The sequence below is a fragment of the Accipiter gentilis genome, chromosome Z (assembly GCF_929443795.1).
Source record: "Accipiter gentilis chromosome Z, bAccGen1.1, whole genome shotgun sequence".
Taxonomy (NCBI): domain Eukaryota; kingdom Metazoa; phylum Chordata; class Aves; order Accipitriformes; family Accipitridae; genus Astur; species Astur gentilis.
Genome location: NC_064919.1, coordinates 66,344,276 through 66,369,771, shown reverse-complemented (window position 1 = coordinate 66,369,771; position 25,496 = coordinate 66,344,276). Strand labels below are relative to the sequence as shown.

The 25,496-nt window shown below is 38.7% G+C and overlaps 1 protein-coding gene across 3 annotated transcripts in view; it reads left to right on the top strand.

Annotated features, from left to right (window-relative positions):
* ZSWIM6 (zinc finger SWIM-type containing 6) overlaps positions 1–25,496 on the top strand; it is a 111,908-nt gene that overhangs the window by 42,317 nt on the left and 44,095 nt on the right. For all 3 annotated transcript variants that reach the window (XM_049795337.1, XM_049795336.1, XM_049795338.1), the window contains exon 2: positions 20,670–21,026. In XM_049795337.1, coding sequence (XP_049651294.1) covers positions 20,670–21,026 — 357 coding nt within the window. The remainder of the gene's footprint in view (positions 1–20,669; positions 21,027–25,496) is intronic.

The window sequence follows — 25,496 nt, the reverse complement described above, 5'->3', positions numbered from 1 at the left end:
TGAGTACCATTCTTCCCTGCCAGCTGTGCTTGTAACATCTGAAATCTTTTTCAAGAGTGACATGTTTCTCAAGCAACCACCACAGTAGTAAACTTTTTCTCTAGCATATAAGTAGAGTTAGAGTAGTAATCTGGTGTTGCTGTTCTTGTATTATGTCTATTTTTGTCTTATCAATATTTTTTTGTCTGTGCTCACTCATTGATCTGCATCCAAAAAAGGAATATCTAATTCTTGAATTTGTTCAGACTCTAGAAAGACATCCTTTAATTGTTCACTATTTTTAACATCACTTACCTGTTCAGAGATGTGCCTGGCATGTTCTCCTGTATAATCTGTATTGGCTTTATCTAAAGCACAATCCTGCCATAAGTTTCCCACCTGGGTGGGAGGAGGCAGCACTGGTCACTTTCAAATACTCAGCAGCTGAGCAGTACCATAAAATCTCAGGATCATGTTATTACTGTTCATTAATACTTGGTTACCTGACTCTTTTGTGTTAGGGTTTAGAAACCAAATGTGGTTCTTTCAGCTTTTCTTTTTAAATGATTTTCTCAAAGCTGTTTTGTATAAAACAGGAAGAAGAGAAAATACTTTCTTGGTTTCTCTCTTTGGCCTAGTAGATGGTTCATATATAACCCCTAATGCTAACTGTTCTGATACTTCAGGATCCATTCATGAAGGTATTTTACTTTGAACAGGCAGGTTTCCATGTGTATTGCATGATTTTCTCATATAATTGCGTGGTGTTGGTTTTTTTGAGTGCTTATGGCTGGAGTGTATATACATTTTGTTCTTTAAAATTTTCTTTTTGCTTTGATCCCAACAAGAGGAAGCTGTTGTTCTAGCCTGAAATGTTTTATAAAGCACTCAAGTCAGCTGAGGCTAAAACTTGGCCAGATGCTATACCTCTGTCAGTCATGGTAGACCAGAACATACCACTTCTTACAGGGACTGGGGTTATCTGATGCCGAAGAGAGGAGAAACAAAAGTAAAAGCTGAATTATTGCTTCCAGAAATACTGAATTCTTCCTAAAACATCAACACATGAACAAACTGTAGGGGGGACAATTCTGTTCTCTGGATGAGAACAAAGAGACCCTTCTTTTCTACTATAGTGTCTGCAAAATCAGCCTGCAGAGCTGTTCTGGACAGTAAAGCGCTGTCTAAGTCTGCAGTCTTCATTCAGATGTAGGAACGAGCTGTGACTGCCACAAGGAATGCATATGCATGTACCAAACTCATACAGAGTTGCTGGTGGAAAACTTGGGCCAACAGCACATAGCTCAACATACTGACATAAGTACGAACAAAACTTGTTAATTATCCCATAGCTTATTAAGTTTGCAGTTGATTCTGGTAGTTGATCCAAATTGCTGTCAGACTGTAGTTTCTTGCACACAAACACATGTGCTTTTGCTTTAAATTGGTTCAACTATTTTAATTCTAGTTGTACATATTTTAAGGAACTGCTAGATTCTTTTATGTTTGGTTATTTGAGTACTGAAATGACTAAGTATCTGAATGGAGCTTTAGGTGAGGTTTTAAGCACAGCAGAACGTTAAAAAAACTTCTGCTGTAATAACACTATCACTGGCTTTTATCCAGCCATGGTTTATCTCCTTTGCAAGGCCACAGCCTTTTTTTAAAGATTGGAATCCTCTATATGCTGTACACCTATAAGATATCCACACAGTAAGCTGCTGAAAATGCTTCTTCATCTGTTTGGCCTTCAGTGTGTTTTGCGCTGCCATGACAACTCGGTCACAAAGAGCCTTGGGTTTGTGGTTTCCAGGCTTGATTAATACAATGTACTGTAATTAGGAATAGGAAAAACCCCCACAGGCTCTTTTCCAATTTAAATATTCCCGCTGCTCCCAAGACTTCCACAGCTTTCATTGTGCATTGTTTCAGATTAGTCATAATTGAAATATTTATTTTGTTTAGTGCGGTCCAGACACTGGGAAGAGTCCCTGGAATTTATCAGAGCTTTCAGCCTCTGAGCAGCTTGGTTTTGGGGTCTCTTTGAGAGGGTTGTATGATTTGATATGCACCCTAAGAACAACCTGAGGTACTAGCATAACAGCATTTCCATGTTGTACTTTTATAGCACCAGTGCTTATCCAGAAGAGAATTACAGATAATCCAAGAAAGACTAAATTTTGCTCTCGACACATTCTTCAGTCACTGTTGCTTCTTTCCTGTGCCAGTGTAGATGGGAAATGAGTTGAAGAACATTAAAGCAGTGAAATGGGAAAGAAAGCAAAATGCAAAGCTATATATTTAATTTTTCTAGGTTCAATGGTAACTGGTTTGGCAAAGTAGTTTTAGAGTTTTCAATTTTCTATGTGAATTGTAACTTAACCAAATGGCATTACTTAATTTTTTTTTGGCTGTAGCTGCTGTAGAAATGTGTGCACAGCTACTGTTTTGGTAAACAAAGCCTAGTAGCCAGATGGCAGTAATATTTAAAAACTTGAGCGATATGGTTTGGGAAGCGTCCAACTGCAATGTCCTTTGCCTAGGTACCTTAGATGTAGTACACAGTGGAAGACTTTGAATGTCTTATCACTGCAGTGGCTTGAAAGAACAAATAGGCTATTACGTAGAATACAAATAATGCTTATTAAACTTCCAGTTCATTTTTTTCTCTGATAGATGATCCAAATTGCTGTCAGACTGTATTTACTTACACATAAACAGCTGTGTTCCTGCTCTTCATCAGGATAACAATTCCAAACGTAGTTATGCATATTTTAAACAACTGTTAAATACTAGGTTTCAAATAATTTCTGGTTTCATGAAAGCTTAATTTCTTTAATAGGTCCTTTACTCAACCTTATTCCATTCCATCCTCCTACTTGAAAGGTTCAAACTTGGTACATTTGGCTAGCTGCTGTATGACTAGAGAACTGCTGTTGAGGGAAGAAGGTAAATAGTTTTCTTGAAGGATGTGGGTGCCCAGAGTACTTTGTTCTTCTTTTTACATTTTTAATCAGTTGGGTAATTGTTTACCATGGTGCATTGAAATAGTCAGCTTAGTGGTTTTGCCTAGTTTCTAACAGTAGCCTGTAGACTAGGCTGGAAGATTCTTAGCGTTAGCTTAGCCACCGTCAGATTTAGTGGGAGATAGTAAACTGGATCCAGCTCTTGGTGACACAGGTATGGGAAAATATGATCCTTGAGGTATTAGGCAGCAAAATAACTTTTTCTAAGACATGAAGTAAGTATCATCAATAAATGGTGGCAGACTTCTTTATTAAAAAATGGGGTGGGTCTTTCTGCAAGGCTGCCTGCCTCTTCCTGTCTCTCCCCCCGTTTTGATGTTGGAAAAGTGCATTGTGAAACAGTTGAAGCAAACAACCGGGACAGCTTCTCCCCCCCCCCCCCCCCCCCCCCCCCCCATCCTGTCTAGACTGCCTGTTTCTCATGCACTGTTCTTCCTTGGAGCAGACATTACTCACAGGTTGTGCTGCTCGCTCCTCTGAGCAGCAGTGTGGGCTCTTTTGCTTGCTTTGTTTGGAGTTCACCTTTTGCTGGTGTTGGACATCCTTGTCATGTGCAAGCTTTTTACATAGAAACTTCTGCTTTTCATGGAGCTGCAAATAGGAAGCAGTTTCTGGCAACTGCAGCCTGACTCTCCTCTGGGGCTGGGAGAGGCTGGGTGTCATCCAGGCATTCCTCCAGGATAGCTGTCAGCCTTGCCGTGGGTTAGCTCACTCTGCTGTCACACTGTGCCTTCACTGCCTTTCTTCAACATGACCCTGTGCAATCCATAATAAAGGGAGAAATGGATTCTTTCCACCACCCCCCCTCCCCCCCCAGTGCAGATGATTTTTGTAGATTAGGAATCTAAATAATAACTAGTGCTGCAAGCATTAGCTGACTGCTTCTGGTGTGTTGGAAGCTTTTGCTCTGCCCTTTGAAGTGGTGGTGGAGTGGGTCAGTGGTGTGCAGCATCGAATTGTTGTTGGAATGAGCAACTTCCTTACAGTAGTGCCTTTAGAGTCCTGGGAAAAATAAAGCAAAACAAACTTCATTAGGTCTTTGGTGGCACAGGTACTTGGTGAGATTACAGTCATTTTCTGCCTCTTCATTACTCTTAAAGAACAGTAAGCAGGGATGTTTCCTGTGCTTTCAAGAAAGGGGTTTTCTTTCTTACTGGAGAACTCCTGGCCAGGAGCTCTGAATCCAAACAAATGTTCTCTTTTTATTAAGGCTTTTTTCTTGCTTAACAGGTAATTAAGGAAGAAAAAAAATGGTTAAGTAGTTTGTTTTAAGTAAGTTCTACTCCTGATTTCAATATTAACTCTGAAAAAATAACTACAAGTAGTATTTGTTTGGGGCTGGTCAGATTGTAGAACATCTTTAAAGTAGTTATTCCTTTTCTTACTAAACCACTGTTTCATTACAGCAGTAGAGCCTACAAATGTCATCAGAAACACTTTGCCTATAAAAAATGAGTTTGTAGAAAAATTCCCTGTCCAAATGTGGTGAACAATAAAGTTGCAGGGATAGCTAGATCAAAAACAAAATACCTGAAACTTACCTGAAATAGAAATAATGCTTGTGGCTTTTCCAGTGTTCACTTATTTGGAAGACAGGCTGAAGAAAAAAATAGAAAAGTTACTTCTCTCAATATCCTGGACAACTGGACAATTTTTTTTTTTGGTTTAGCTTTTTCCGGAAGTCATCTATTACCCTGCTTTAAAAGGTGGTTTCTTCAGCTGTCTTTTGTTTTTCATGGTCTAGAAGGTTTGGAGTTTGCATTGCCTTCAGGCAAAAAGCAAACATCACCTTTCAAAATAAAATGTGTGGAGTGTGACATACTCTTAAAAAGAAAGTAAGTTCTTTTTTTCTGACCAGTTTTATCTCTGGCAGGGATATTTTAAAAGCATATTAAATATGAGAAACCAGAATATAAATTCCATTTCCTACTTCATGATTTTTTTTGTAGATGAATAAAAAAATAAATATATGTTAGCCTTTTTTAGAAGAGTCTTGCTTGTGCTTCATGATTTTGGTATTCAGATTGTTTCTCTTCATGTGGACTACAAGAGGTTGTCTTTGTTAAATATGCCTGTGGCGAAAAAAATTGTTTGTTTGTTCTGAATCTGGCATAATACATTTGAGAAATGAGTCTGCTCATGCTCACAATAGTTGTGACAGTCCTTCCTTACTGATGGGGTCACCATTGCCTCATCTTGAGAGGTGTTGATGTGTTGTTTGAATAGCTTACTGCCTTAAAAAGAGAAACTTTGTATATTCCCGTAACAGCACAAAAAAAAGAGATTAAAATATTATTCTTGTTGCTTTATAGAATATCTTATGCAGATCCAAACTGGAGAACATTAACTAACAATTTTTCTGTTCTGATTGCATGCAAACTCTTTTGTGTGTGCATGCGTATGTGTGTAAGGGGCAGGATGTTGGTCTTTCCTTCTTGCAGTTCCTCCCTGGTACAGTCTTCTCAGCTTCTGCAGTCGGTACCCTGATCAGTGATGCATAGCAGGCAGCAACCTGTTTCAGCCTGCTGATTTCTGTAAGCTGTGTGGCAATGTGGTGATGCTGTGCTTTACGAAATTCTGGGGGCAGTGTTGGGGGCACATCAGAGCAGTCTGTGTGTGTGTTGGGTGAGCAGAAAGGCCCAGTCCACTGGAGTCCTTTGTGCTCAGGAGTGAGGCTTGTGTACTGCGTAAAGGAGGGATAGGAAAGCCTTGGACATCCTTTTATATTGAAACAACAGCTATTTGACTACCCCATGCTTATAGCAGATAAGAGAAGACTAGATTGAGGCTCTGTCTGGCCAACAAGGGTTGTCCCTGCCAACTTATTTCTCTTCTGTGGGTCTATTTGTAGCTTGGAACAAGGAGAATGGACTGGTTGGGATTTTGTTCCTAACATCCTAAAGCAGCCTGTTGGGCTGCTTCAGTGTTGTCACAGCCCCCAAATCTTCCTAACGTCAAAGTGATCTCAAAACTAATTCTAGAGCAAACATCTGCCTGCATAATCCTGAGTGTCTAATTGAGATAAAGCTTGTTTTAGCTAAGTATATTGGAATCTCCTTTGCCTTGCATTACATTTGCCCTCCAACAGAGAGCAGATTATTGATTGCTCCAAAGCAGGTTTAAAGTAGTGTTTCTCAGAGGGCATCAATTCAGTAATGCAGAGTAGATTCATTACCTTTACTTGGGCTGCTTTGGAAGTACATAATTCAAGTCAAAATCTGAGCTGGGAACCTTACATGCCAGTGCTCACTGCCTTCTAGACTAGATGGCCAATCATTCTGTCACCTGGAATAACCATGTTCATAATCAGTTTTCCCTGAGTTAGATGTGGGGAGGAATGATGACACTGACTTAAGAAGACATTTGGCATAGTAACATAACGAAGACTTTCCTGAAGGATGTGAAATGTCTTACATATGCTGGTCCAACACTTGATTCTAAACCCCTAGTTTCTCTAGTTTAAAACTTTGATTTTTTTACTCTGAGGTAGTTTGCTGTTGTGAACAAAATGATTAATACCTATATGTAATAGAACTTAATATTACTGCTTCGAGTGTCCTGTAGTAGAAAGCATGAAACCTGTGTCAAAGGCCACTGCTCTAATACAAGTATTCACATTTCCAGTGGCAAGAGTAGCCTGGAGTAGGTTTCCTACCAGTTGTTCAAGATATGATTCCATTTCCTCTTCCCTTTGTATCAAAACAAGGTAAAACTGTAGACCGGGCAGTAAGACCCAGGAAATAAACTAAATTATATTAGTAGTTGTAGGCCAGAAGCTTGTCATGTTAGGTTATCTCACCCCGAGTCCTGTTTTTTTTTGGTCTGGAGTAGTCAATGAGCTGCTCGTTTGGGGCTCTCTTACAAAGAACACCAGGGAGAAGGCCTACTAAAAAGTACAGTGTTTTTCCAAGGGAATAATGCTACTTAAGAGTACATGATATCTGAACAAACAGGCAATGAACAGCATATAATTCTGCACATTTTGCAGCAGCATTAAATATACATATTAGTAAGGTAGCAGATGCTGTAGTTGTGAAATTGCCGTGTAAAGTAGCAGTCTTTAGCAGCAGGGTGCTGCTCTATGTGAGACTCCTTCACATGTAATGAATAGCTAATTTTGGCTCTATAGTCCATGAGAGACCAGAGGGGATTGGAGAGGGGTAGAGCATTCCAGCAGCCAAAACCAGCAGGATGTGCTTAGATGTGCTTTAATGGAGCAACATTTCTGAGCTCTTGTGGGTAAATTCATAAAGAGGGGTGCTCATCTTTTACGTTGTATTCAAACTGAGAAATTATTGCTGCAAATGGACAAGCAGGCATGTGAAGTGTACATTGCAGAGATGAGATGGTGGTAGGTTTTGGTGCCTCTTCTGAGGTGGTGGATGTCTTGGTTTTTACTTTTTTTTTGGGTTTGTGCAACCAACAGATGAAACAAAAACAAGCAAAAGCATATGTGAGAATTGGCACTGAAAAGGTGAGCAGTGTTTTCCCTCATCCGTCTTTCAGAGCATGTGAGGACGCTTGTTGATCCAATTAATGTATGTCACAGATTGGAATATTCCGTTAGCAACTGAATCTGGCACACGTACATCTCATGGGCATTGTCTTGTGAAATGAGAACTAGGAGTTCTCTTGCTGAGGAACAGGGTTTTCCTGCAGAGTAAGCAGCAGCCAACAAGGTTCAGATACTCCATGTTCATTATTGATACTATTCTGTGTTTTTAAAGTATTTTGAAAACAGTTGGTCTGTTGTTTCAGTATTTATGTAGGAAAGTGACCTCATTTAATCTTAAAACATCATAATTGCTTGTTAGGATCAAGCTAGGTCTTGCTTGGAGAATTTAAGAAGGGCAGGATGTATCATATCGGCATCTGTCACACTCTCATCCCAAGATTCAGACTGCAGAGAGGAAAGGCAGATTTCAAAGGAAATGGCTGATAATGTTTGCAGCTCCTGATATCTGTCTCACTCCTTATCAGAGGAGGAAGCCTCCTGTTTGACTAAACAGGAAAAACCAGATGTGGGGAATAGTAATCCTTGGTACATAGTCTACCACTGTGTAGTGAATGATCTATTTAAACCATTTCTGAGTAGATAAAAATAACCTAAATCATGGTTAACCTTCTAGAAGCATGATGCTAGTTAAACAGTTCTTTTCCTTCCCATTTGTCTGAAGAGGGTGTGGATAGATTCTGGGGAGGCGTCATCTTAATTTTAAGAAGTGGACAACTCCGGCATAATACCCAGCTGCTTCCTTCAAATTAGTCTGCTGAGAGAGAGCAGGGGAGATTTGCGGAAAGGGATGGGGATGTTGTTGCAGGGGACAAGGTTGAGGGCCTTCTTTCTGGGTACTTTAAATTTCTTTTGAACTGTTTAAAGTATAAAGAAAACAAATCGCTAGTCTTCTATGTAAGGGGTCTGACTTTGAAGTATTTCTGTTTATTTTGATGAGACCTGGGATATTGACAGTGTTAAAGGCCCAGTTTTCAGTTCACAGTTCTTTGTAACAGAGGCTAGATACAGAATTTAACTCTGTTCTGGTCTGCCTTTCTTATTGTGATATAGAGAACTACTTCAAATACTACCAGGTCTCTTGATCTGAGTATCTTGGGCAACACTGAATACTAATTCATATGTAATCTTGTCTCTGTCTTGCTATTTAAGTGCACTGTGACAACACGACCTCAGGTACGTGACAAGGTTATGACATAATAGTCCAGTTGCTGAATTTAATTTAATCTAAACCAGAAAACAGTCTTTAACCATTAGTAGTATCAACAACTAATGTTAGAGGCATAGTTACTGTTCAGTGTTTCTGCCAGCAAAGGGCACCCTCCATCTTTACTTGCATCTGTTTCAGAGTTTGTGTAAACATCTGTTTTTTCAAGAACATGGAATGGTCTTCCTTGGAATGGTTTATGCAGGTTATGATAAAAGTTAAGAGCATAGACAGAGAACCTTTCCTTGTTGCAAAAAGTAGCCCTGTAAGCATGAGACCTGTATCAAAAAGGAGATCTAGTACTGCTACAAGACCAATGTCTAGTTTGAGGTAAGTAAAATCGACAAACAGCCTTGAGTTACAAAATTAGTCAGCAATGTACTTAGTCTTGTGGGCGGGGTTTCATGTTCATCAGCAAGCCTAACCCTGCCTGTTTCAGTAGGCAACCAAAGCTAAGAAAACGAGGCATTAACCACACATCCACAAGTACACCACCTACTAGTTTATCACAAGTGCTAGTCGTTGCAGTATAGATAGATTATCAGAAGCTGAAGCCCAAAAATAAATGGCAAGAGAATGCAGGGATCTGGAAGGGAGAGAGTTACTTCATCATTGCATGGAAGCAGCTTGTTGCTTGGCTCACTAGTAGGTGGAGAGACTTGCCATCCTTGATGTTTTTGTTTTCTGTCTCCTTGTTTTTGCGTCTCACGCAGTGCACTGTAAACTTGAAATAAATGATGGTGGTTTTGTAATTGTTTCCTTTTCCTCTGTCAAAAGATAGTTGTAGGGTGTTCCTTGGCTTGTCAGTGAAAGTTAGAAATGTTGTATGTTAGCAGATGAGTTTTTTGTTGGGGTCCTCAGTCTGATAGCTTATGTACTGTAAAACCTGGTCTGGAGGCCAAATTACAGCATGCTGAATTCCTGTAACTTGCTTAATAAATCTAAATGACAAATTAGGTTGTGTTTAGCTGTATAATTTGTCCTACTTCCTTAGATTGATTGTTTTCTTTAGTTTATCCTGGAAGTTTTGCTTCCTTGATTGTGCAGTTCTGTTTTTTCCTTCTTCCCCCTGCCTTTCCAAACTTTTCACTATCTCTGTATTGTTGTCTGGAAAGTTTTGATTTTGTGGGTGAGGCATGATTTAAAAAAAAAGAAAATTTCATGTTGCATTTTATTGTTCAACCCTATGCATGTTAATAGAGGCTTGGATAACACATTATATACTAGCATACTGTCTACAATCTGATTAACAGAATAACTGTAGCTTGTTAAACTCTTGGGTATGGCAGGTTAGAGAATATTCCTAAGAATTTCTTGACTCTGGCAGGGAAGAATGGTATGCCTTGCTCATTCAAGGGGAATTGGTGTGTGGCTATAGAGGAGGGGGTGGGATCCTAAATTACCTCTAAGAAAATGGCATATTAATCTTACCTGCACTGTTTGAAGAGCAGCTGTGTGCTCTGAATGTGCTAGCATTGGCTTAGTAGAAGAGTGTACATCAGGATCCCCCACCCACACACGCTTACCCTTACTTATTTCAAGTGCTTGCTGTGCATGCAGCTCCCAGAAATCAGATGCCAAGAAATTAGGGCCTGGGAACATAATTTTTTTGTTTGAACTAACAGATATTTGTATTTTATAAATATAAAAAGATATGTGAGCAACTTGCACTCAAAATTGTCTGTGCCTTTGGAAATCCATTTTTCTTACATGAAGTCTGTTCATTCTGCATGGCATGTCTGGAAAGAGGTGATGCATGTCTATATGGAGGAGTACTAGTATGGCAAGTCTTATCTGCCAGTTTTGATGATGGTGTGTGCTAACCATGAGTACTGTATATTGATCTGATTTTGTTGAGTAAAAATTGGAACAGCGAGAAGTAAATTAGGATCTACGAACAGTGTGGAAAAACTGTGAACCACAACCTGATTTCATACAGTATGTCCACTTGTGTGAGTTTAGACTATGTGCCAGTGTTATCAAGGATATTCTGATGTATAAGTGAACTTTGCATGACCTTTTTTTAAACACTTTTATTAGAATAGTTCCTTGGGTTTCCAGTCTGCATTTGGGACTCCACTGCAGTTGGCCCTGGACAGTTATAAAAAAAGACACTTACCCCAGTGTTAGCTTCAGCCATGCCAGGGTGACTCACTTGTGATATTGGTGGTTTTTAGACTTTCATCCTGGAACTCTTTCAACACTATGGTTTTAGTGGCTTTTTTCTGCTGCTTTGTCAGGAAATACTATGTTGTACTTCGTTATTTTTGCTGGAATCCCTTGTAATGCTCTGGTGACCAGAGGAAGTTGCTGAAAACATTTATCTTGTAAAATTTACTGTCCAACTTGAACTGAGCCACTCCCAAAGTCTTACATAGTGACTGTTGTTTCTACACTTAAAAGAGAAAAACACTTTTTTACTTCCATTTTGATTACGAATAAAACAGGTCAGTGAACATTCTGACTATTGCAGTAGTACAGAAACATTTGTTAAAAAATTAAGGCAATGAAAACATTTTGTAAAGGCTAAGAATTAAGACTTTGTGAATATTTAGTATACGAGTGGAAGAATAGAATCATGGCCATAAGAAAAGGTCTGTCTCACTTTCTGGGAGTTTTAATGCCATTTTTATTTGGCACAAGTGCAGCATTGATGTCTTCTTTTTCTCCCTTTTTAAACAAAAGAATGCTTTATTCCACAACTAGTAGTGGCAATAGGAGTGCCAGTTTCCTCTTTTAGGCCAAGTATAACATTTCCTGGTGTAAGGTCAGTTTAGTTTCAAAATTATATTGGCTTGTGCCTTTGCATAGCTTAAACTTGAACTGTTTGAGCATGATCTTAAATTACTTAATCAGTTAAAAGCTTTGTGTTGTTGGAATGACCTAAATACCTTTTACTGCAGGATGCCTGTGTTTCAGACATCCTGTGCTGGGTTTTCCCAAACTTTTAAGTATGGCTGTGGAAATCCAGACATGCTCTTTTCAGGAAGTAGTAATTTTCTAATCTTTTAAAAAATCTTTTCCCAAGTTTATATCAGTGATTGCTGTTGTCTTCCTTTTTAGGATTTTTATCCACTTCCCATTAAAAAATACAGTGGGAGTTTGATTAAACACTTATCAAGAGGATGAGAAAGTAGTTTTTCCTGATGATAAAGCAGTGTTATGAGTCAAGCAGGATGTAATTTTTAAAGGTTTTTCCTTCTTGCCTTCACCTATCTTTTGATGAAGCTCTGTGCTATTCTGTGGCCTATGTTAGTTGAATTCAGTTTGTCTTTGAAAATCCATGTAGACAACTGCTGCTAATCATGCTTTATTTGTAAAAGTCAAGCAATGGTGGAGCCTTACAGAGGCAATGTATAAATTAAGGCAAAGATGAACCCTAACTTAAGATGATGAAGTAAAGCTGTGTGGCAGCCTGTGTGACAGAAACAAAAGATGTGGTACCAGCAATAAAGAGTATGAAAAGAGCAGAGATGTGGTTGGCCTGGCAGAGAGAAATTTTGAAACAACAACAAAAAATTTTGGTTAGATTGGGTTTTTCCTCTCTTTCCCTCCCTTAAAAATGAGCAGGTCTTGCTGGAGGTTTTCTTCAGTCTCAGATGATTTACTTCTGTTACTTCTTTTTACTTTACTGTTACTTCTTTTTGGTGGAGACAGATGATTCTTAGTTGAAGGCAAGCCTTTAACTGTAGACATGTAATACAGAAAAATTCTTCTTTTAGCAATAAGTGTAAATTGTAACTTCAAAAAATTACCATATTCTATCTGTTTGACAGACAGGGCATCTTATAAGTTGCTTAAAACAACTGGTAGTCTCTAAACACTTTCATCAATGTAAAAGCAGCCTATTTCATGTTGTATTGCTTTAAGCATGTTTTAATAAAAGCAGCAGGTTTGATCTAAGTTTGTTAGGTTTTGTTGCTCTTCCTTACTTGCAGTCACTTTCCCACTTGTGGTATTTATGCTTGTGCTGTAGCAAGTAAGCATAACTCCTCCCTGCAATTGTGATGCAAAAAAATAGGTAGAAGTAAAAGCTGAAATGGCATCACCTTGGGAGATGGATACCCTGGGCTACGTGGTGAATCTCTTACTGCCTGCTTCCTGCAGGAGGGATGCTAGCTTCTGCTTGCCATCGTAGAGCAAATTCCTCCTCAAAAGCTAGCAACAAATGTCTTTCTACTGAACCTCTGAAGACTGGTGGTAATCAGTCCTTGTTCTTTGGCACCCTTGTTCCCAGGATGCAGACCCTTGCAGACTGTTTGCACATCTGCTGTCTGAATCTGTTCCCTTTGCAACAAACAAGGGCCTGTGAAGTTCACCAGCAGAGTGAAGGTTTGTTTATCAAAATTTAAATGTGGCTTAGTAATCTGTCTTAACCTCTTGTTTCCAGCCTTTGTTATGGCTGAATGTAAACTTGAGCCTGATGCTGGCCTACATTTATATTCTATTACAATTCACCTGTAAACAGTGTACATTAGCTAGATGGTCAGGGCAGTCTGCTTAGTTAAAAGCTCAATTATTTTGGAGTAGCTCTACTTCTAGCAACTTTCTTCAGTATTAATTACCCTTTTTTTCCTTACTCTTCATTTTGAATTTACTTCCAGTTTCTCTTCAGTACCAGTGTAGTTTTGATGACTCCCACTTCACGCTTTTGCTGCAGCGAGCTGCTGTATGATGGATCCAGCCAGTTTCTGTCAGCTCAGGTAGCCTATTAAGTCTCCCTCAAAAGTTTGAGGCTTACTATATTCCATGCATCATAAATCATAAAATGTTAATTTGCCCACATTCTGAAAAGCTTCTGATTTCTTCGACATTCTCTTCGACATTCTTGAATATTTTTTTAATAGCTGTCACATGATCTCTGTGGGGTATGTTATTAGAAAAACTGTCATATTTAAAAATAAATGTCCTGTCTGCTGCTGCCTCACAGTAAACTGTACCTTTCTACCTGTCACCTTCAGGGATTGCAGGCTTACATTGAGATCTCTTTTTTTTTTTTTTTTTATTTTGGTTACTGGTGCTCTTATGATATATTGTGCTGAGAGAGGAGCTGTTAAACTCAGTGTAGAGGAGCAAAGTTTATTTTAAAAGGATGCCCTTCTTAAAAAACCAACCAACCAAAAACTACCACAAACAAAAAAACATGCCCCAAACCCAAAACCAACAAAAAGGCTTGGATTGTATATCTGATAGAGGGTGGCCTGCAGCCATGGATTGCTAGCCTTCTTGACCTGACAGGAGTCAGTCAGCATTCACACTTCCCGTGAATGCTCAGCACTATGTTAAGCCTTTAGTTGAAGAGACTTGCCTGCTCTGCTTCTGCTCTGCTTCTGCTTTGTAAGCCATTAGCATCATTTGCTGTAGCATCCTAGATAACAGTTTGAGCATCACCATGCTAGAGGTAGAGTTCTATATGACTGCTGTCTGGAAGGCATTTTTTAACATACCTCTTATTTACACTAAGGTTTTGCTGCTTTGGTTTGCCTACAAAGCTAATGCTACAAACACATAAAATGGGGTTGATTATGTCCATATTAAATGAGTTGGATTGACTTTCAGGTCTTGCAGAGATGTGATCCGAGGCTGTGAGCAGTGCTGGCGAGAATGTCATTCTGTAGTTCATATGGGGTTCCTATGGGGTGGGTTGCAAGTTGTTTACCACAGGGATAGTGGTGAAACCTTGAGGGACCTTTGTGGCCATGCTCATGGGGTGTATGTTTTGTTCAATGCCTCCACCTCCAGACAGCATGAGCTGCTGCAGTCTGCATCTGTCTTAAAACAGTCGAGAACTTACATGTCTGTTGGGCAGAGAAGGCATTTTGCTGTTATTTGCTGTTTGAACAGGCTTTCCTTCTCTTTAGGGAAGAGTATTCTGCATGGATGTATCCCATACAGTTATCTATGACCCCTCCTTGGACCACAGTGATAAGCGGCGGCTGCTCTTGAGCAGCAGAGATGTCATCAAGCTTGGCTTGAGGGATTAGTGGAGGCCTTTGTCTAATGAATGTAATGAGTTGAACAGTTCTCAGACTTGAATGTTTGGTCTGCTGAAGGAGGTACTGGAAGATTTTTTTTTCCAAATGCGACTTGAATTCAGTGTTGGGACAGATAAATCTTGCTGTTCAAGTCACTAGTGCTGTCACCGTTACAGCATGCATGTTCTTGGACACGTGCCAGTAGTAGTGAACTTCCAAGTTGTCAGTGGAGTGTATGTAGGGATTTATTTAATGCTACTTCTACTTTCTCTCTTGCTTGCAAAAGTCCTGAAATGCCAAATCCTGGCTGTTGTCTTTATGAAAGGGAGTCATGGAATCCAGGCGGTTGTTTGTGATGGGTCCTCTGCTAGTGTTTGGGTGCAGTGGTAATGCCAATTTTATTCTCAGTAGCAGTGCTCTCAAAACATAAGCTTTTCTATACCCTGTGCATTCATTACATATAGTAAACATCTTATGTGCTGCTCTTGTTAATTAATCTTCTTTTTTCCCCCCTGACTTGTCATTACCTTTGTATAATACCTACCAGCATGTTTGTATAATACCTACCAGGTACTATGGGTAAGTATTTTCCATTTTAAATCAAATGTTTTCTCTGGTTTATAAATAGACTGTTAATATTAGCTTCAGGCTGAGTGGTGGCATGCAAGGTTTTGACTTAATAATAATTTCAAAGTGTTTTGTTGATCTGTTTTTAGAGTGTTCCAGAGTTCAGACAGAATTGAATGTAGGATACTACTTTGTCATCTTAAAGGAAAACCACTTCTTAAAAGACAAAATTTGAATGAGGTAAATGTGGTTTAGACTTTTGCTTGTCTTGGGAAAAAAAAATGCAACCACTGATATAAGTTATGAAAAAATAGCTAATGGGCATATTTGGAAATTACTTTCCATAAGCCTTTCTTGTTGTTTGGTAGGCAAGATGAAACAGAGGTGTTTTTCACTTTACACAGTGATTATGTGTTTGCCAAGTAATATAATAGTCTGAATTAATTTAAATGACTGTTAAAGATAGAGGGTATGATTCTGATTACCAAGGTAAAGCTACGTAGGTGGAGGTTACCTGCATAGGTCTTGCATGCTGAAGATTCCCCAGCTCCCAGAACAAACTCTTCCATAATATTTTTTCTCTATCAGTAACTTCATCTGCTGGTTGTTTCTTCTGTGAACGTAAAATAGCTCATGCATTTTCCTGACTAGGAGCATATGTATGGAAAAAGGGTCAGTGGATCAACATTAAGAAACACATCCATTTTCCAAATACAGTTGGTAGCATATTTCCTAATTTCAGGATAACTTGTGCATAGTGGATGAGGCATGCATGGTGTTCTCAAAATGTATGTGGCAGAAAGCTATTCAAAAGCACTGTTTTTCAAGCTTTAGGGTATTTCTGAATCCAGTTCTGACGTTTTTGTTTTCTGTAAAGGATAAGCAATACCCAGTGGTGATGTATGGTTGTATTTCAATCAAAGCTTTCAATTGCAAGTGTGAACTTCAAAGTGATTTTTTTTAAGCTCTGGAATTCTTGACAGCACAGGTAATATTTTTAATATATACAGTGGAGGTATGCATTTTTAATACATTTTTGTTAAAGTACTGTTACTCTATGTTCATAAGAATAGCCCGCTATTTTTTAAGCTGGTAGTGTGTTTGTTTTGATGTCATGTTATTGGTATTTTTGAATAGGCAGCTAAAAAGTTTGAGAGAATTATTTTTTCAGGTAAAGTTCACTCCATAATAGCTTGCTGTATTGTTGACTGAATCACAAATGAATGCAGCTCCCCTTGAATGAGAGGTTTTTTCCTTAATTTCCTTTTTTCCCTGTGTCTACAGGAACGTCTTAGAATTTTGAGTTCTAAATTCCTGAGAGAAAAGAAATCAATAGTCTAAAATTTTAGATTGAATTACTGTTTATAGTTAATTTAAAAGTTGTGTTGTACTTTTGTTTTATTTCCTTGAACCACAACACCATATAATCTCAGCATAATTTCTTCCCCTACTTCCCCTGCATTTTACATAGCTTGTTGTTCTGATAGTTTTTGTTTATTTTGGTCTGTATCTTTTTAAAATGTATCCTTGGACTTGGGTATATTGCTTTGTAGCCCAGGATAACAGTAGAAATTAATTAATATTGTGAGATGCCATTGATGATGCTTATTTAGTGCAGTAACTTCACTACTTATCCCATTGGATTAGTGGAACTAACTATTCCAAAATTTTTTACTTGAGTAACTAGAAGTCAACCTGCTGCTTCTTCTCTGCATGCCACTGTCATTCCTCCTCTTTACGGCCTTAGAGTTTGAAGTTTCTTTTGTTTTATTCCAAAGTATTTATTTTTTTAATGACAAACATATATACTTAGCTGGCAGATACTACATTGTAGTAATGTTCATTTTCATTTATCAGGCAGCTTTACAGTCCCAGAATGTTTTTAGTTAATGGATCGCATGCTGTCAAACAGATTTTGGCAAAAATTGCTTTGTAAAATTTACTGACTTTTTAATGCTTTTCTCCTGATAGCACTTTGGCACAGTCCCCTACCAAAAGTATGGCAGCTGAAAATGCTATTTTTTTGGCTGTTAAATAATCTTTGCGGTGTGTGTGAGGTGAGTGTTCACAACAGAAGCAAAATCACTTTGTAAAAGAGTGTATCATTTGATACATTGTCTTAATGCTCCAATTGCTTTTCTAAACGCATTTTTGCAGAATGCAAAGCCTCTGTGCGTTGAAAATGTCAGCAGAGCTTGAATTACTGGTCACGTGCTGGTTTGAAAACAGTAAAACATTTCAAGCTGCAGCAGCTGAAGGGAAAAGGTGAAACAAGCCTGCTCTATAAATAGATTCTGTAGTGAACACATGGTTTTCTGCCTGCAACTCTTTTGTTGTCTTTAGATAATAATGAATGAGCTTTGTAGTTTAAAAGTGAAACATTGGTGTTCTTGGGGTTTTTTTGGAATGGATAAGTATTTCCAGCAAAGGTTTGTAACTTTGAGTAAAAGAGGAATTTTCCTTTTGAAGGGAGATACCTACTTGGAGTGAGGGCTTGCAGCTTTTTAGCTGGAGAGACTTTCTCTGCTCCTTTGGATCTGTTAGTGAAATGTCATTATCTTCGAGTCCCCACAAGGGGATTCCTTTTGCCTTCTTCCAGGAGCACGTAACATCTGTCTTCTCAGCAGCCTATAAATTACTTCTGCTGAAAGCTTTCTGGCAAAGCATGGTGCATCAATTTTTTTACCTGCTTCTAACTTTTCATATGTTATTTGGAGAATATTGGATGGTTAGGTTGGAGATTAAGGCTATGTCTGCAGGAGGGGAACAGCCCTATTAAGTACTCTGCAGTATTGCGGGCAGTGGAGAAGATGGCATTTGCTATCTGGTAGGTTAAATTATAACAGCCCTATCAGGGCTTCTGAGCTGAAATTTCCTGAATTGTTTTCTCTGGTGTGTTGAAACCTTTTTAAAGGTCAAAATTACTAAGAACAATTTCTTTCTTTTAAAAACACAAACAGAAAAAGAGGAAGAAAATAGTGTTTCATAATTACCAGGCATAGTACATCACTGTGGCATAGTTAATACAGAGCTTCTACATTTTAGCCTGCAAGTGCAGCTGATGTTTGTTTAAATCCTATATAATTTAAGAAGGGGAGATTAGGTAACTTGACTGTATTAGTGTTGTCATTGTTTAGACCTGGATCTGTGTTTATGAATGTTGCTGCTTGTAACATGAATTCTCAAAAAAATCTCAGTGGAGAGGGAGAGGGAGCCATGAGCTTTCTGTGTGTCTGAACTGTGTAGGGACTTAAAGGCAGGCCTGCTGCTAACTCTTAAGTATTTCTGGAGACATTCATCTTTCTAGGAAGATTTTAACTTTTTTGAATGCTTGAATTATACACTGACAAATTACAAGTGATAATGTTGTTGGAGTCGCTGGTCGGGCTTTTTTTTAAATTGGTTTAATAGGGAATCTTTGGGCCTTTCCCTTTTGGAATTAATAGGAGTTCAGGTACTTGAGAGTAGGAGGGAGTGGGAACAGGCCATTTCAGTGTTCAGGTGTTAGGCTTTTCCTCAGCTCATGGATGAGAGAGAGAGTTTTAGGTATGCTTCATAGGAAAGTGATATTGAAAAGAAAAATCTCCTGTGCAGTTTTTTTTGGGACCACCAATACAACTTTCACTTACTGGGAAATAAACCTGAAATAAATAGAGCTGGCTAAGTTTTAACAACGCCTCTGTTTTTTGGGAGAAGGCACTTACAGGAACATGCTGTGACTACTTATAAAACCTAAGGGAAAGGCAGAGGGAGGAGCTCATGATGCAAGGGGCAATTCCATTCCCCTTCTCTGTGCGGGTGTTGCATGGAAACAAGAGCAAGAGTACTGTGTACGCTTGGGCTTGTTCATTCACCCCACTTCCTCTCTGTGCACTTTACAGCTTACTGCTTCTTCAGCCTTGACTCTTAGCTACTTTAACTGGTAAACATCCTCTTGCAAAGTCAAGGTTAGTGTGTACATATGACCTTCTTCAGGGTAGAGTATCAGAGTACTGCAGCTGAATGTAATCCAAACAGTGATGCTGACTGCACAACCTGCTCTGAAATGTACAGTGTAAACAAATGGAAAAAATGAGATTTTCCTCTTTGTTTCCTGTAACTTGCAGCCCCTTTACAACAATTGGAGCTACAACATTTTGGACTAGAGTTAGGTATATGTTTCTTCTTTTTCACGACCTAATTTTCATGTGATACAGCTTCCTACAATACACTTTTCTGGTGTTTCAAGAATGCTAAATTAGTTTTGGACTTTGAGGGAGTGTGGTTTTATATTATTTCCATTATAAATAGTTAATATACAACAACTTGTAGTGTCCATCCCAGATTTTATATGCACTGTCCATTCAAGTTTAATACTTGTACAGCACATGAAATTTAGTTGTATTGCCCTGTATCTATGCCTCTGACTTAATGCTTGAGCCAAAATCAATGTCATCCTTACGTAAAATCCAAAAGAAACCCCCAAATTCTGTTATTCAGTGGTAAGGTATTGAGAGCCAAACCTGGGCCTTCATATTGAGCAAACAGAGGTGGGTTTAGGTCTGATTTTCAGAGTTTGAGACCTTGCTTTAACAGGGTGCTGTGTCAACTAGTGCCATCTTTGCTGAAACCAATGTATTTCTTACGGTATACCATACCTTCTTACAATACAAGCAAACCTAGCTTTTTTGCCTTGTGCTTTATTATGTTGAATGGGAAACAGGACTATAATACGGACTTCTGAAACCATGCGCACATGTCTCATTCTGTATTATAAATCTGTTATCCTGTGTATTGGTAACGGCAGCAGTTTCCATCTCCGAAGAGCTACATGAACATAGCAATCTAACTGGATTGCTTGGGTGGAGGTGAGCTTTAACATAACCTCTTTGCTTTCACTTCCCCACAGAGGTCAAGTGACTTGTGTCAGTGACAGTGGCAGAGTTGAGACTAGGACCTGGCTTCATGCCACTAGAGTGCACTGCTTCCCTCTTACTTATTGAAAGATGGTTAAATTTGCTGGTAGGTGCTGCAGGCTCCCTGGCGTGGGGTTTGGAAAATTGCTGCCAACTTGCTGAGATACTGGGAGTTTCACATTGGTCTTAATCAGATGCAGCTCTGCTTCTGCAGCTATGATTTAATCAAATAAATGTTTTCTTACTGTCAAATTTTTATAACTATTGTGATGGAATGGCAAAGAGGGCTTGTAAACTAGCTTTTTACTCCTCTTTCGATTTTAATGGAGATGAAAAGGGTATATACAAAAGAAAGGGTTAATAATATTTGTAATTAAAGCAAGTTTTTTAGGGTATATAATTTCTCAGAAATCGGTGATGACTTTTACTTTATTAACAAAAGGTGATTGATAATGAGATGTGGTATTTTGCTTACATTATTAAGTTCTCTTTTTTCCCCCTGCACAGGTTTCCACTTGAGTGGCACAGTGACAGAGCCTGCAATGCAATCGGAGCCAGAAACTGTTTGCAATGTAGCTATCAGCTTTGATCGTTGCAAGATTACCTCAGTGACCTGTAGCTGTGGAAACAAGGACATATTTTACTGTGCGCATGTTGTGGCACTCTCTTTATACCGGATCCGCAAGCCAGATCAGGTCAAACTGCATCTTCCCATTTCAGAGACACTCTTTCAAATGAACAGAGACCAACTTCAAAAATTTGTACAGTATTTGATCACAGTGCACCACACAGAAGTTTTGCCAACTGCTCAAAAATTAGCAGATGAAATTCTTTCTCAGAATTCAGAAATCAATCAAGTCCATGGTGAGTTTGATACTTGTTCTTCCTTTTGCTTCATTCCCTCTTTGGCTTTGAGCTTTTTTGTGGCGTTCAGGAGTGTGACTTGCTGAGGTCCCTTCCAACCTGAATTATTCTGTGATTCTATGGTGTTTACTAAAGAGGGTTCTGTTACTGAACCTTTGCTTTAAGAAGTTTAGAAAGCAATACATGTTGGAAAAGAGAGAAGAATTCATAAGCAATGAGCTTGATATCTCCAGCAGTGTTAACATGTGGCCTGATCTGCTTCACACTTGTATTTTCCAGCTATGAAAAACTGGGTAGTGGTGTGCTTTGTATAGCCACATTGCTTAAAAGACCTCTCTTACCAACGGCATCTTTTTGTTATTTTATTCTTTTAACTAATCTTCTGATATTTTAATTGTATAATTTTGTTTTAATGGCAAAGCATAAAAGTAGGTAGGTGTTACTGTTTTTTTCATTTATTAAATACAGTTTTATTATCCTTTGGGATTTCTTTTTCTCCATGAAGTCAGGAGAAATACAGAACCTGTATTTCAATGCCTTTTTCCTGTTAGTGCTGCAGCAGCCTGTAGCATCAACAAAGGTCTTGATCTTTCCTGCTCCTTCTGCTGCACATGGTTTAATAGCTCTCAGGTTCTTGTATTGAACATCTTCATGTTTGTTAGAGGGTGCTGGGTGTGACTTCAGGCTTCTGAGGAGGCTTTTCCATGGTCTCTGCTGAACTGAAAGTGGGTAATTGTGGGTTTGAGGTGACTCAGCTAGTTTATTAGAGTTGTGTGTTCCTGTAAGGTCACCTGATAGAAATGTCCTCTAAGGTGACCAGAGCTGTAAGCATAAGGGCAGCTTAGAGGGGAAGAGTAAGTTATCTAAATATCTAAAAATGTCTTCGTTTGTTTGGTCATTGACAGGAACAGTTCTTGTGTTAGATATTTCAGAGGGGTGACCGCTATTCCGAAGAATTTGCAATACAAACGCAACCAAGCTGCTTAATACTAGAGAAAGAAAAAACACCATGTGTTTGTTAGATAATAGGCAGAACAAAAGAAGGGAGTCTTTCCCATAACAGGACTGATCTGCAGTGTAGCCCTTCTCCTTAGAGTCTGGTGACCCCAGCAAGCCCAGTCTGGCAGTGCTGCAAGATGGTGTGTTTCAGGAGAAGTGCTCTTTTTTGGCTTTGGGAGCTATGGGGGATGTGGCCAGTGGCAAGGCAGTTGCTCTAGTTCTTATGGAACATGAGAAGGTGATTGGCAGAGCTGCCAGGTGATGATAGTACAATGAAAGGGAAGGTAAAGCAGATGCAGGACATCAAGCAATAGAGGAAGATGCTCAGATGTTGTAAGCTGAAGGCTTGTATTGCATGAGAGTTGGTGATACCCTGAACATAAGGAATTAAGGGGAAGGAAGAATTATGGTGAGTATCAAAGTAGCACAGAAGATTCACTCAAGGGTGGTTAGAAAAGGGGAAGGCAGAGGTGGGAAAGGAAGGACAGGTGATGGCTGTATATGGCTGTATTAGCTACTATGGTTAATGTAAGAGAAGTGACAAGCAGTTGCAGGGTGTGCTTAAACTTGATCACCATGAAGAGTGTAATTATACTAATCATAGACATGTTGTGCTCTGTCAGCTATTTTCTTGTTGTCAAAATATCTCATTAGGCATTAGTTTTTAAGTGGTTTTTTTTTGAGAGAGAGATTCAATGTTTATATCACAGCCCAAATAGCAAAAAGAATAGGAAACAAAAAACTAAGTTGATGATAAATCATGAAATTTCACAATGAATTTGAGTAGGGTAGTTTAAAAATATCCACAAAACTAAAATGTTTCTTACATGTGTTGCTGTTTTCCTGGTAAATGAGATTGCTGTATGTCTTGATTGACTGTTGGTAGTTCTTAATAAAATATCAAAAACTGAAGTAGAAAATCGAGGCAACATAAGAAAATAAACTGCTGTTAGCAAAGAAAGCTGGGTTACAAAAGAGGTTCTATAGTCTCCTGTTTTTCTTCTCAGACTACCATAAAACCGTGGTCTGATTTTTTTTTATTGGTATGTTTACAGTGTTAAAAATTCACAGGATTCTTTTAAGGAAAAAGTTCCTCTGATTATGTAGCAAGTAAGTGGCATTCTAGGATTCATACTGTAATTCTTTTATTTTGATCTTTAAACAAATTCCTTAAATCAGAAACAATAAAGTTAACCAAAACAAATCTATGAAAATTAACCAGAAGAAATCTATCTCTGGTTTGAATAGCATAGGCTGGTGAACATAAGATCACCATTCACTCTGTATCTCCTGTGCTGCAGATGTTCAGTTTGTAATACAAAAATGTCTTGTAGACCTGTCTTGCTTTGAACAGTTCAACCTCACTAAACTAGTGTTTGAAGAGGAATTATATTGAATACTGCTTGAAGGCACAGGTAAGTAAGAGGAAAAATTTATAAAAACTTGCTAATAAAAGTAAGACGATACCTAGCACAGAAACACCAGAAACAGCTTTGATCGAAGGGAAGTCTTGAATCTGGAGTTAGATGAGGGAATTCTTTTCAATGTTGCCTAGTGGTTGTTACGATTTCAGGGTTGTTTTATATAAAAACTTCAAATTTTTTTAATTTTTTTTCTCTCGTAGTGGCTGTACTAGTTTTAGTTTTCATATATTTCCAGCAATAGGCAGAAGAAATCAGCTCTTGAATACTATTTATTTGTACATAAGAATGATTCGGGACCTTGAAGATCTCTGACCACAGTGGTCTTGTTGACTTGCTTGTAAGCTGGCTAGGGAGATGAAACAACTCTGCAGTACTTTTCTTTCACAAAATGTGAATTGGATAGTTGTTCATTTGCTCAAAATTCTGTCTTAGCATTCGACAAGTGGCTTTGGCCACCTTCCTTGTCAAGGAGGTTACTGGGGGAACTAGTGAAATGAGTTACACTGATGCTGTTTTGAAATGACAAATCACTTTGAGTTCCTTGGTGGATACAAGTGTTGCAATACCCTTTCTTGCTTCATGACTGAGCCTCACTGCAGGAAAAAATAAGTGGATACTGTTAGAAGCGCAGGAATGTGGTGTCTATTCACTAACTTCGTCAGGAGAATAGAGTGATTTATTGGGAATCCTCTTCTGTATTTGCCATGCTAATTTCCACTTGGTGGTGATTATATTACAGGAGGAGTTTGCATGTTTTTAGAGCACAAAAGCACCTCTTATATTTGAGAGGACTACTTGTGTTCTGATTTTCTCCTGTGGCACTGCTACAGCTGTTCGTGTTCCTGATTTCAAAGCTGGAGATCTGTGTGGTCTAATATTCTCTACTGAAGACAATTGTAGGTATTCATACCAATACCCTGATGTCTGTGCTGCATAACTGTTGGCTTCACATTTGGTTTAATTTGGGATGCTGACTCAGGAAGCTAGATGTAGATTTGGATCCTGCTTAGCTGAGGCTTTTTTCCTCCCTGTTAATTTTTTGTACCATTGTGGCAGAAGAAGCTGGCAGGTGTGTACAGCTAGGAAGAGAACAGTCAGGACGACAGATTATCAGCCAGGCTTGTCATCTTGGATCTGTCTTTTCTTAGGTATGAAAATCACTTAAATTGTTTGGAAGGTCAAACTATGTTCCTTAGAATTTATGTGGACATAAGAAACTAACTGCAAGATGGGGAGGTGGGGTAGGGAGGAGGTCTGATTGCATATTAATCTCATGTTAGCATTGATTTGCTATTATGTGCACAGTGAAAAAGGGTCTGCCTTTTTATTGGTGTAAGGACAGCCTAGCAAACTAATTTCATTTTTACCTTTTAAGCTGTACTGTTTATTTCCCAAGTGTTTAGTGCTGCTGTTGCAATTTCTGCTCTGAGAAGTACACAGATTTCTCCAGACTTTCTCCCATTCTCCGATTATTTGACTCATAATATGAGTCACTCACCAGTACAAAACCTCATGCAGATGAACTAAAATTTAAGAGGGAGGACCTGGGAGAAACCAGTGTAAGTACATTTGTCTTCTTAGAAGCAGAGGTACCTAGGTAGTTGTTCCTGTATTTGTCAAGGCAAGATCTCGGTACCATCCTCTTCAAACATTACTCCCTAACACAGATTAGGAGTGCCGGTGGAGGCAGCCAAGAAGGAAGCATCTGTCAAAAACATGCTTTAAAAGAAAACTTAAAAATATCTAATGTTGTTCCTGTATATTGTAATTTCCAAAGGGCAGTCCAGAGGTACAGGTGAATATGTGTTAATATGGACTTAGTGTATTTTACTGAAGTGATGGGAATTTAGTTGAAAATTGGAGGGTAGGCTAGGGCTGAACAACAGAATACAGTGTATTGCTGATCTACTACAAGAGAGAGCATTTAATGTTAAAGAAGATACATTATTAAAACAATGCTGGGATCTTCCTTATGGCCCTGCTTAAACTGGGAAAATTGATTGAGAGACTAGTTGCAAAAGAAGAATGTAGGAAATGGCAGGTGAGT